The sequence below is a fragment of the Telopea speciosissima genome, chromosome 2, assembly GCF_018873765.1.
Source record: "Telopea speciosissima isolate NSW1024214 ecotype Mountain lineage chromosome 2, Tspe_v1, whole genome shotgun sequence".
NCBI classification, from domain to species: Eukaryota; Viridiplantae; Streptophyta; class Magnoliopsida; order Proteales; family Proteaceae; genus Telopea; species Telopea speciosissima.
In genome coordinates, this window is record NC_057917.1 from 3,774,729 (window position 1) to 3,788,189 (window position 13,461).

The window sequence follows — 13,461 nt, forward strand, 5'->3', positions numbered from 1 at the left end:
AGGTGCTGATGTAGACGCAGCCACTGAGAGACTTTCCCAAAGTTTAATTACCATATTTTTTTATCATTCTAAATTAGTTACATGATCATAATTTTTTAACGAAAATTTTAATTTCATTAATCTTACATTTTCCGATTGATCAGATGGAGCCTGAGAATGAAATGCTGGATAGTGTCCAGTCAATGGCAATACAAGCTACCTGCATTTCACCACCAGCATAGCCAACACAATCCGATATTAGATGAAAAGGTGAAAAATACATGCATTACAAGAGATTCTGAATCAAATACTTGTAATATGATGGAAAATTCTCAATAGCCATTTTACAATGATCACTATTTTGTAGGAAAAAAAGACTAACCAAAAGTTAACGGGGAAAAAGCCCAAAAAATGAAACATTTACCATCAATCAGACTTGGATTGTCTGGTGATTCAATCTTCCCAACTCTCCACTCCTATTAAAATTAATGATACAAGATCCAGTCTCTCCACTACATCCAAGGCAACACAAAAGATTTTATTATCTGAGGATGCCTCCTAAAAAACTTGGCATCAACCGCAGCTCATAAGAGATATTATGATCACCAAACGAGAGGAAGCCAGCAGGTAATTCTAGCACAAAAGAACCCACTTCAAGTTGTCCATGAGCTCGTCATTCGTAGGCAGAACTGCTTCGACATGAAAAATAAAAAAATTATAGGTATTGCCAAACAGAAAATTTTGAATGCAAGAGGACTACAGACATTATACCTGAAGATTCTCCCAGCTTGCCACATATGACAGCCACATTAGGCAGCAGAATGAAAAACCAATAAACGAATTAGGTTACTCCAAGGTTTTCCTGTACATCTTGTGCATTGGCTCTCACTTACTATGATGATGTTAGTCTATACTAGACCTACAACTGAACCACATCCCTTAGGCGCACGTCCCATATTAAACAATGATGCTGATATACAACTGGAATAGATGGGTATATGAATGGAATTGATGAGCTTCATCATCCCCAAAGAATCTGTACCAACACCCCCCTCTCTTTTTCCTGTTAGGTGGGTTAGGGGTGCAGGTAAGTGGCGGTAGAATGGCTACACAGCACCCACCTACCATCCATAAATACTGCCAAAGAAAATCCACCTGCATCCCATATTCTGGTCTACTGCTAACTTGGACTCGCAGCTGGAACCCATGCCTGATTTAAGTGTTTATTCCAAGCCATTTTATACATGCTTACAAAAATATTTTCCACCTCTTCGTTATAGGTTTTACTTTTTCCACCAGATATTCAAGGACTTGAGACATTGTGGCATCATATGTAATGAAGATGAAGCCACTCAATGTTACAGTCTCAGCAGCCCCCCTCCAACAAAAGCAAAACCCAGTCGTCAACACAAAACAGTCTGTCAGATCTATATTCCAGTCCCAAGATCATCGGACAGCTTTAGTATTCCACGCATCTGGAGGTACGGGTTCTCTAACAGCTTTTCATTGTTGCTCTGGTTAGAAGAACACACAATGCATTAGTTGCATTACCTAAAAGTATGGTTATCCAACTATATGCAAAATTAACTGTGAAAAAAATATAAAGAAATAAGGGTACTTCATGACGAGTTATTGCCATAATCCCCATGGTGGGCACATGGATTGGATGTCAAGTTACTGAACCATAGATGACATTAAACATTCGATCCATCACCTTTTAGAGGTGATGAAATAGGAAATGATAGAGATCAGAAAGACAATAGAAGTATATAATATTATACCAGTAATAACTGAAACAGGAAATATGACAAATTGAGATGTGTACTATCAATTTTCCTGTTACATTGTTAATAGGCAAATATCTGACTTTAAGAAGAGTGACAAGGCCAGGTGTAACCTGCTGGGCTCTAAAAATAAGACTTTGAAGCATACGCTGGTACTTTTCAGGCTCTTCTGTCATCATTCTCTGAAAAGCCCAAGATATATATCAGTAAATGTTGACAAACACAAGTAATTACACATAGGACTGAGAAGCAAGACAGGATGCATGCCTTTAAAAGAAAAGCTGAAGAATAGTATGCCACCCTTGAGTCTGAATCATCTAAAAGTTCCCTGTCATGAGGCAAAAACATTGATATGGGTAATATACTCAAGGACGGACAAAACTAAAACCTACTAAGGTGCTTGGGTATCAATATTTACCTAAAGAACTCCTCTCCTCCAACTTCAAGAAAAGCAGCAGGATCTGCAGTGCATTTCCCAATCAAAAGTAAAAGAAGGGCAGCCCGGATATCTGATGTGGCACCAGGTAGGTTTCCCCTTCCTTTGCTACCAACAGCAACACCAAGTGCAATATCATCAGTTGCTGCACCAGCAAGTTGAATCAATGGCCAGTAGAACAAAGCAGTGGGAACACGAGCTACAAGTTGCATGGGAACAAGAGCCTGGCCTCGCAGAAGCAGTGCTGCCAAAGATGCCGAATCACAAATTAGAGAAGGATTAGCATTGGGACCACTTTTGTTGTTGATTTCTTCCAGAAATTCGTCTCTGCAATAGTTAATTCCTTGGTTAAGGACCTGTGGATCTCCATCATGCTTTCCATTGCCATCTGTGCACCCAAAGACTTTACCAAGCTCTGTGAGATTGCCAATGTGCATTGCATTCCCAGGGATAAGTCTAAGGCATAACTGAGAAAATAGCATGTCACACATCTGTGGCAAACAAAATGAAAAAAAAAAGTCAGGAGGGATGAAAGGGGCAAAGAAAACAAAGAAAAGGTAGTAAATAAATGCTTCAAAAAAGATTGTGAAGTTGGGTTAACTAAAGTAAAAGGTTAACAGAAAACACCAATAAATAAATAAAAACCAAGGCTATAGATTTGTATGAAATTGTCCATTAGTAAAACTTGAGACAACAGACACTCCAGTAATGCAATTGGGTGGGCCTGTATAACAAAGAAAGGCCTTTGGGAATTCCCTCATCATCAAGGAAATTAGGTAGTTGTGTTTAAGCACGAAGAAATTTGCTAATCTATTACTCTGATGTAACTGATGGCTGGGTGGATGTCCTAATCCAGACCATTTGAGATCTTTATGTTGTAGCATTTAACTTGCATATGTCTGGCAACTTAGTTTTTCCATTTGCACCCATTATGCCTTCCTTTCACTCAATTATAGGGTTTTACTTTCATTGTAATTAAAGAGAATTTGCACTGTGATCAACAAATTGCAAAGTTATATATGGAAAATAATTACAGGATTTTAGTTATCGAGGTAATATATTTTCAAGAATATTAGGATAATTTAAGAATTACTTCACCAACCTCTTGTCTCCAAATTTTCGATGGTATAATAATCAAATAACTAAGATAAATTAAGTCAAAACGAAACAGGAACTGAGTCATTCACATCAAATTAGTCCACATTTCCTTGGTCAAACTATATGGACTCAAAAAAGCAGAAAGTAGTCCCCACACTTGAGGAGATCACTACCATAAGAAAATGAAGAAAATTTCATACAATAGACAAAAGCTTAATCATATTTCACAAATTCTTGTTACCACATATCTTTTCATGAATCCCACCTAGAGGATCTCCTGGGCCTAATTGACTGATTTGATGATCCTAATCTGGTTGATACACCATTGCTCTATTCCACATGTCAAAACAACCATAGGGATTCAAAAGTTAGGATCATCCAATCAGGCAGATTTTCAGCATGGTGATCTCTTCAGCAGATCCCACCACCTAATATGGCATGAGATGTATCCATATGATGTCAGAGCACATCATTAGATCTTGACAACAGATATCTTGTTACACACTTCATAAACAAAAGTACCTTCAAGATGTTGATATGATCAGTTTCATTTATTTGATAGACCAGCAACAACGAACTGCTCATTATATCTATAACTGCATTTGCTCTCTCCAGACGACAATTTCCCTGATCATCTGCACGAAGTTCACTGCTGTTTGAGCGCTCCAGTTCTTTCTCATCTAACAACAATTTGCACCGCATGAGAAGCTTCTCTAGAACAAAAAGGAAGCCCCATCTGATGAAGCTGTGCTTTGATTTCAGAAGACCATACATAACCCAAATGGGCAGAGGAACTTCTGAACCAATGGAATCTTGACTACCAGCAACTCCAATCTGCTTCTGCAAATTCCTGATGCTGGACCATATACTGGTATCCCTATCCTCACTAATTTCTGCAACAAGCAATTCAACCAACCAGATATACCCATTTTGGCGATAGGCAGATATTTTTGAGTGAAGAAGAGAATGTAGAGTGGCCCATGGGAGTTTCACGTTCACGCCAGCATCACTTTCTATAACTCCATCCTCAATACTTCTCAAAAGCTTGTAGGATTTTGTTACCCGTATCATGCGTGAGAACTCATCATCCAAGTGAGTAAATGTGCTTATAATATTATCACATTTCTTTATGATCTTCTCCAAGATCTACAAAAAGAAGCTGTGATTTAGAGGGCAGCAAAATACTGACGAGGAAAAGAGATTCTTCATAAGACATTGCAATTACGATGAATACAAAACCAGCTTACAACACGTTTAAAAAAACAGAAATATATAGTAGGGGCATTACCATTTTTAGATGCTCGCTATTCGGATATCTTGACAAAGCTGCAGAGATTGATCCCCTCAGTATCTCTCCTATACCTTCTACTCCATGTTTAACAGCTATGTAGTAAGCTTCAGGTGCATTTGCAAGACTAAGCATTGCAGCTAGGGGTTGAATCTCATCAAAGCTGTATTCGGAACCTCCGGTAGCCAAGCATGTTTCATTTATTTGATACAAAACATAGTCAAAAAGTACCAGAAATAGATTTCTCTTCTCTTCCATTGAGTTTGCACGTGAATACTGCACCAAAAATTGGGGGTAAACAATGGAAGCATAAACATTCAAAGATTTTGGCTAATCCTAGAAAAGGAGATAGATTTGAAGATGTAATAAAGCATAAACACAATGAATTAAGCAGAGGATGATCTCTGAAACTTTACTAAAATGTACAAGGAAATTTTAGAAGAAAATTGTGTTAGTGTTACTAAAATTTATGTTCTAGGGGTACTTTAGGAACTGGACCATAGTTATCAAGGCGGCAAGGCGACCACGGCGTTTGAGAGCCTTCCTAAGCGCCTTGGCGATAGGGCGGCCGCAAGGCGTCGCCTTGGCGAACAAGGCATTCTAGTGCTCTTTTTTTTATATAACCATTTTATTTGGCACAAATAGCATATTAAAAATTATATAATTCTACTTCTTTGCCAAATAAATATTAAAGAGTCAAACCAATGCAAGATATTCATCCAAAAAAACAAATTAACAAACTAAGTTCATCATATTATCATAGCAATATAGCATATAATTATGAAAGTATGAAACAACATTATAAATTATTAAATATAAAGCATAAAGGGTTGGTAAATTATTATACTTACCTCTATGATGCCAAAATGAGTGCTTAGGCAGTAGGCCCTAAGGTCATCCACTATATTTCTACTCATGTGACCCTGTCAATCAATACTCAATAAAAGAAAACATAAAATAACCTAAAATAGTAAAATGCCAAAATTAAGTAATCATTAAAGCTTAAACATTTAAATACTTAAAGTGAAGAAAAATCTAAAAAAAACCATCCAAATTCCAATACAAATTGTTTAACAAGTACTTCACTACTTCAAGTTTTACTCCCAATTAAGTATATTCAAATCATCTTCTTCCTCCTGTTCATTGCCCACAACATTACTTTGTATACCAAAATCATCCTCAACATCTTCATCATCACGCACATCCTCTTGCTCCAACTCCAACCCGAACTCCAGTTCGTCATCTGAAGACTCCTCACGGACCCTATTGCGCCGTGAATAAGAGGCTAATGCTGGAGCCGCTCCACTGGTTGATGGTCCAGACCTCCTTGCTCTATTGGTGCCATGAAACGATGAAGATGCTCCAGAAACTGTTGATACAGTTCTCCAAGTGAGATCATCCCCAGGATGAACTAATTCATCATCTGATACGCCAGTCATCCACTCACTACTCCAATCTAGATCATCAAGCACCAGTGGATTAGAATTTCTGGATTGTTCCCTTTTCTCTTGGAACCTTACTTGAAGACGGCGATTATACTGCATGTATACAAGATCATTTAAACGTTGATGCTCTAACCTATTCCTCTTCTTGGTGTGAATCTGAAGAACAATTAACAATATACAAATATCACTTTTATTCCTTAATCATTCTTTCATAAAACTACACAAAAAACAAAAAATTAAAATTAAAATTAACTTAGTACTAAAGTACTCAGTTACTCACAAACTCAAATATGCTCCAATTGCGCTCACAACCAGAGGATGAGCAACAAAGGCCAAGTAAGCGCCTTGCAAGCTTTGTAAGCTCAGGTGTAGAGCTTCCATGTTTTTCCCACCAAACGACTATAAATATATATATAAGAAAAAATATAGATTAAATTAAAATCAACATGCAAAATACAAAGTACAAAAAAGTGAAACAACTAAACAATATAAATTAAAAAGAAAATTATTTACTAGGATTCAACTTGTCCCTTTGTCTAATTGCCATCTCCTTTGCAAAACTTCCATTACTTCCAAGATAAGCAGATTTAATCGATCTTGTCTTGCAAGGTTGTATCGAGCCCCATCCTTGTAAGAATATCATTAAAGGCATCATTTGCTTTATGCATCAAGGAGTTGACTACAGATTCATCTGATTCCTTCTCAATTGCACTAAAGTACTTGCTTGGATTGAGGAGAAATACAGCCAAATATATTGGTCGCTCCATCTGACTTGTCCAACGCCTATCAATAATTTTTATGATCTTCTTCCATTTTCTTTCTATGCCCTTAAAATTTGATTTTATGTTCTTCTTTGCCTCTTCCATTGCAATATATACTTCAGGCAATGCAGGCCTCTCATCTCCATCTACTATCCTCAATACTTGAATAAGAGGCAATGATGCTCTCAAGCAATCTTGCACACCATTCCAGAAAGGTGTGGAAAGAATTATTTCAACAATTTGCTTCCCTGCCTCTGTATGTGACAACTTAGAATTGTCCCAGTGATCAGAAAGAAATAATTTCCTCAAATTATCCTTATGTTTCAATAAGCTCTGAAGTGTTAAAAATGAAGATGCAAATCTGGTTGCTCCAGCCCTCATTAAGTCTGCTCCTCTTGTATGTATCCTCATAGCTTCAAGAAGGCGAGTATGCCTATAGATGAAGCTAGTAATTTTTCTCCCCTTCAATATCACAGACTTATATGTTTTTATATTGCCTATCTCCTCCATCATAAGGTCTAGGCAATGAGCTGCACATGGAGTCCAATACAACTTCTTTCTTTTCTCCATTAATAACCTTCCAGCAGCAACATAATTGGAAGCATTATCAGTGACCACTTGAACCACATTCTCCTCTCCAATCTCCTCAATCTTACTATCAAGGAGCTCAAATAACATTTTCGCATCTTGTATTTGACTTGATGCATCCACAGACCCCAAAAAGAATGTCCCCTCTGTACTGTTGACAAGAAAATTAATTAAGTGTCTTCCTTTCTTGTCTGTCCACCCATCAGACATGAGAGTGCACCCTTTCTTCCAAGAGATTGTGTGTTTCTTTTTTATTTCATCAATTTTCTCCTTCTCAGACTTCAATAGAGGAACCCTATAATCATGAAATGAAGGGGGCTTGAAACCTGGCCCATACTGTCCAATTGCCTCAACCAACTCCTCAAAGCTCCTTAGCCTCAAGGCATTGAATGGAACACCGCTTTTATAAGCCCACCTTGCAAAGTAAGAACGAAGTTTATCTCTTTCCTCCTCTGATCTCATACGGTTCTCCATTGTAGTATGTTGGGGACCTTTACCGTGCCTTTCTGCAACAACCTCTTCAGGAGTCCGCCTCTTGACATGAGCATCCATGGGACCCCTTACTTGTTGTTTGACTATGGTCTGAATGACAACTTTTTTTTTTTTTGAAGTTGTTCCGAAGCTTGGAATAAGGCTCGAGCGGCTTGAGCCCCCCCCCAAATCCGACTCTACATGCCCTTCTTCAGCCCCTTGGCCCCCCTCTTCAGGTAAATCTTCACTACCAACATCCAAATCATCCAAATTTTCCATTCTCCTCTTCTTGTTTTACAAGATTGCTTCTCTCATCTCTGTAGCAATTGCTGCAGTTGTCTTTGTGCACTTGGCTACATCTCCATAGCCACCAACCAAGTGTTGCTTCAATCTTTTTATTCCTCCCTTGGTATCCACCCCACAAAGGATACACTTGACACAATTCTTGTCTTCTAAATTAGGCCAGTATCCATACTTCCACCCAGGATCATTAGACTTAGCCTTCCTTTTTGGATCCTTGCTTGGATCAATCCCTGATCCCGCTGTACTTATATTTTCAGCCCCACTACTACCATCAACATTGGCCATGTATAAAGAGCTGATGTCTAGTTGTCTACAATGATAGAAAATAGAAAAAAAATTAAAAATATAGAACTAATACTCTAATAGAAGACTAGAAGTACTACAACCGCACAAACATTGGCACCTTTTTTATGCAAAAGGTTTAATTAAGAAATATGAATCATATGACATCCGAAAGCATGGTTGGAGAAGGGGAGAAAAATTACAGTTGACTTGTATATTTATGAACAAAATATCTGTTCCCTTCATGTTTGTAGTAGCATTAGAACTTTTATCCAAACTATTTGCACATGCATCCTGAAAATTAATTGCATAAATGACCAAGAGATGCCCCAAGAACCCATTTTCTTTATTTCGTTCAATCATCCACAGTGTGAGGAAATTAAAGAAGATATTGCCAATAGAATTAGGAAGGGCCGAAGGGATGGATGAAGCAAAAAGGTGCTTCTGGTGATTGAAGGAATAAATATACAAGTCAGGTGTAGGAGCACCTTATCTTTTCAAAGAAAAATTATGGGCAACGTAACAGCAGATTCAGAATAGATATGGGCAACGAAACAGCAGATTCAACACCTTATCTTTAATCATTAACAAAATAGACCAGAAGAAAGGGAGTACGAAGAACTGAAATCAAAAGAGAAGAACTGAAATTAAAAAAATAAAAATCAAAACACTTCTGACTTACAACAATGCTGGCCGGAATTTGTCGCGGAGTAAAGGAAGACATGGTTTTACGCAAAAGGAAGAAATAGAAAGATGTGGTTAGAAGAAAAGGGTTTGGACTTTGGATATTAGAAGAAGAAGAAAAAAAAAGAATGCATAAGGGCACAAAATTACAATACTTACCGGTGGAGGCAGGGGATGTCGCCGGAAACCGGTGGGGGTGGAGATGGAGAATGAGATGTCGGAAATGAAGGGCACATGATTTTAGAAACCTTGATGGACCGAGGACCGAGAGGAAGCGATGAAGTCTCAACTCTCAAGTTGCGTGCAAGCCTGCAACTTGCAGCAAGTCCCCGCCATGCTGCCGCTTCTTTTCTCGGAGATTGAGAATGAGATATTGAGATGCCGCAACTCGGAAATAAAGGGGTTGAAGGACTGAGGACTGAGAGAGAACTCAGGGAAGCCTCGAAGGAAGTCTCAAGGTCGCCATTGCCGTTGCCGCTGCAAATCGCCGCCGCCGTTTGCCGCAAGTCGCCGCCGCTTCTTCTCTTTTCGTTTTTTTGTTCTTTCTGATTTTGAAATGTGAAGGAATTCGATTTGATAAGTTACTTTTTAGGTTTTGTTTTTTTATTTATTTTAAGTTTTAACTTTTTACTTATGATTCCATGCTTCTCAGAGCATAGAACTAAAAATACGCCCCCAATGAGATATTTCCAATTAGAATATCTTATTAAAACATTAAAAAAATTAAAAAACAAAAGTAAACAAAAAAAAAGGTCTAAGGCGACCGCCCAGAAGAAAAGGCGTCCCAAGGCGCTCGCCTTTCTGTTACACACTAAAGCGTCCAACCGCCTAGACCCTCTAAAACCGCCTGGACGCCATGGCGACGCCTTGATAACTATGAACTGGACTTTATCTAGTTCCCCTACATTGTAATTTCTCCTTTTTTATCTTTTTACCTTTTACCTCCCTAGGGGGGTTGGATGTAATATGTTTAGTATTGTTAGTGGAGTAATACAAGTGTGGAGAGAATCATCTCACACACAAGCATTACAACCGAAATATCTCTCTTCCATTCCCTTGTTCTCACCTTCCTCACTTCCTCTCCTCCAACTTCTCCTCCTTCTCTTACTTGCATCCTTAACCTAAAATCCAACTTGGTATTAGAGCTTTAGGTTTGAGAGTCGTATCATTCCACTTTCCCTCTCTTTGAAATCCTAGAACTCAAGGGATTTCAAGGAAGAGGTTCTTATGTAAACCATTTGCTGAAGAGGTATGAAATAGGTTCTATAATCTATACAACCTATTTAGGTGAATGAAGATGATCCTTGAGCTATTTTGAAGCTCCATTGAAGTTTTTTAAGCAAACCTAGTTGCAGCTAGGGTTTCCGCCAGCTCAAGGTTGCAGGCCATGTCTCTTTCTTCCTCGGCATGTGTTTGGAGCTTGGAATAGCTCAATAGAATCGTACAAGGGTCCTATTTATGCTCCAAGGGTTCCTCCTTGATGAATGAAGGTACTGTCTGAGCATAGCTCATTCTCGTGGAGTCTGTTTTTCTGCCAAGGTAAACCCGAAACTGCTGCTACTCCTTTTTCTTGCATTTGGAGTGCCATGGACTTCTCCCTTGGTTGAGGAATGACTATGGATACCTTTGTTTGAGGTCTTGAAACTTGTTTAAGTGGGTGTTGCTTCTTACAAAGGGTTAGGGTAAGGTTTTGTCAAGCCTAAACCTGTTTTCTCTCTTGCTAGAATTTATTTCTTGTCTTTGGGATTCTTATTTGGGTTGAGTGTGCACTCCCCACCTTATTTGGATACCTCAGTTTATGGTCAAGTGCCATTTCCCTTACACTATGGTTGATTCAGCTACATCTGGACTTGGTTCGGCTGATTCACAACCCACTCCAACAGCTCCTCAGTTGATTTATGAGAACACACATTTCCTTTGTGAAGCTTGATGGCACTAATTACTTGGACTGGTCACACTCTGTGAAGCTTTCCCTTAGGAGCAAAGGGAAACTTGGGTACTGTTGGATTGTATGGGCCAGAATACCATGGGGGGGTATTCTGGACTTTTTACTGTTTTATTTCATGTACAGCCATGTCGGCTATGATAGGGATAATTCTGTCCATGTAATTTTCATTCCTTATTATAAATATGTGGCTTGGGGTCTACCTTAGACCATCCAAGCATTCAGCTGTAATTCTGATCCTCTCAACATGGCATCAGAGAAGGTTTTGAATTAGGGTTCTCCACTTCTCCATTCTCGATCTCCTCTTTCTCTCTTCTCTCTCTCGATCTCACCTTCCTCTCCTTTTTCTATTTTGTTCCTTATTATTCCATAGGGCAGCACTGATGAGGTGATCCATAGATCCAGTTGCTGCCCTCCTTCACCTCATTCCATGCTATTACAAATCTGATTGATAAGGGCTTGCTCTCTGCCTGCGAAATTTGAAGACTTCTTTTTTTTTTTGGATTGATTCAATCTCAATTACAAGGAATCACTCCACCTTATTGAAGATCAAGACCTGCAGCAGTTTCTAAGCTAAGCCTCTATCTCCAGCCAGCAATTTTGACGACTTCCTCCTTGATTGATTTTTTTTTTTTAAGGTTTTCCCAAACCCTGCAAATATCGATCTCTGGGGTACTGCTCTCTGTTGGTGCTGTTTTTTCCTTCAATCGATCTCAACAAAATCAGGGTTTTTCTCAAAACCTTGAAAAAGTCGATCTCAGGGATTTACCTTGCTGTTGCTATTGATCTTTGGAGACACATCTGATTATCTTTCACGGAGTCTCTCTTTTTTTTTGGACATTATATTGGAGTATTTTGTGGGTTTCTCATCACCACAGCCCCTCTCTGCGATTTGGGCTTCTTTGCTGCAATTATGGGTGACTCAGTTACTTCGACTGCTACTTCTGTTGGTGATGGCCAAGGCAAATCAGATTTTCATACCTTTCCTCCTAATCCAATCAAACTGGATGGTTCTAATTACTTGCTTTGGTCTCGGTCTGCTTCCTTTGCCATTGCTAGCCGTGGCCTTACTGGCCATATTAATGTCACCAATGTTATGCCACCTGAGACTGGTCATGCTCAAGACAGATGGCTTACCAACAATGAGGTGCTCATGTCTACCTCAATGGTTCCATGACTTCAGACCTTGCGCATGGGTTTCTTCTCCTTGATACAACCTCTCAAATTTGAGCTGCTTGCAAGGAGACTTACGGGCAACTTGGCAATGATGCCCAGATGTATGAACTCAGGAAGGTCCTTCACACTACTCAGGGAGAATTATCTATCTCCAAATACTATGCTACTTTGCGTAGCCTTTGGCAGCAATTGGATCACTTCTCTGATTATCACCCTACTACAGCTGCTGACATTACTTCATTCAAGAAGCATGTGGACAAGATTAGAGTTTATGATTTTTTAGCTGGTTTGAATGTGGAGTATGACCAGATTTGTGTTCAGGTGTTGGGCCATAAACCTTTTCCCACACTTGAACAATCCTATGCCTTGGTCTCCTCCGAGGAAAACCGTAGGGCTGCAATGTTGCACTGACAGATCAGCCCTCCAGACTGCTGCCTCAGCTACTATTGCACCTGTTGGCACTCATTCTCCTGGTAATTCTACTACTGGCACTGTTGTTTGTAAGTATTGTCACAAACCTTACCATACCAAAGAGAAGTATTGGAAACTTAATGGGAAACAGGCTGACTTTGAAGCTTGCCAAGAAAAAGCCAAAGAGCAAAGCTCATCACACTGAGTCTGTTACCACAGCCCCTCCTACTGACACTGGTTTATCCCCGGATGATCTACAGGCATTTCTACGTGTGCTAAGGTCTTTTGCTGCTGCTGCCCTTACTACATCCGCTGCTACTGCCAATTCTTCTACTCCTTCAGGTTCACACTTTGTCCGGTCAGGTATTCCATTTGGTGGTCACCGTGCTTCTGTAGCTTCCCATCCCTTGGATCATAAATTCTGGAGCTATAGATCACATGACCGGTTCCTCTAACCTGTTCCATCGTTATTCTCCCACTTCCGGGAAAGACAAGGTCAAAGTAGCTGATGGTTCCATTTCTTCCATATCTAGAAAAGGAATCATCAACTGCACTTCCTCTCTTCCTTTGTCCTCTGTTTTATATATTCCTAATTTTACTACTAACCTTCTTTCCATTAGTAGTATTACTCGTGATCTTCATTGCAAAGTAACTTTTTTCCCTTCCCATTGTGTTTTTCAGGATCTGGGCTCTGGGAAGACGATTAGATTGGGTAAAGTACACGGTGGATTGTACCTGCTTGAAGATGGTCGTCCCTCTCCACCACCATTACCTTCTCTGCTACACCAGAACTCCTTGGTCTCTTCTGAA

The 13,461-nt window shown here is 39.3% G+C and overlaps 1 protein-coding gene across 4 annotated transcripts in view; it reads right to left on the reverse strand.

The window, feature by feature from the left end:
- Positions 1-221: 221 nt before the first annotated feature.
- Positions 222-13,461, reverse strand: part of LOC122651756 — a 96,203-nt gene continuing 82,963 nt past the window's right edge. For 3 of the 4 annotated variants that reach the window (XM_043845283.1, XM_043845284.1, XM_043845281.1), the window contains 7 exons: positions 4,586-4,861; positions 3,820-4,443; positions 2,182-2,690; positions 2,031-2,091; positions 1,877-1,945; positions 751-1,493; positions 222-668 (listed from right to left, as the gene is read on the reverse strand). In XM_043845283.1, coding sequence (XP_043701218.1) covers positions 1,407-1,493; positions 1,877-1,945; positions 2,031-2,091; positions 2,182-2,690; positions 3,820-4,443; positions 4,586-4,861 — 1,626 coding nt within the window. In that variant the 3' untranslated portion in view covers positions 222-668; positions 751-1,406. Of the gene's footprint in view, positions 672-750; positions 1,494-1,876; positions 1,946-2,030; positions 2,092-2,181; positions 2,691-3,819; positions 4,444-4,585; positions 4,862-13,461 lie in introns of all 4 variants that reach the window. The other variant, XM_043845282.1, reaches the window with a different exon arrangement.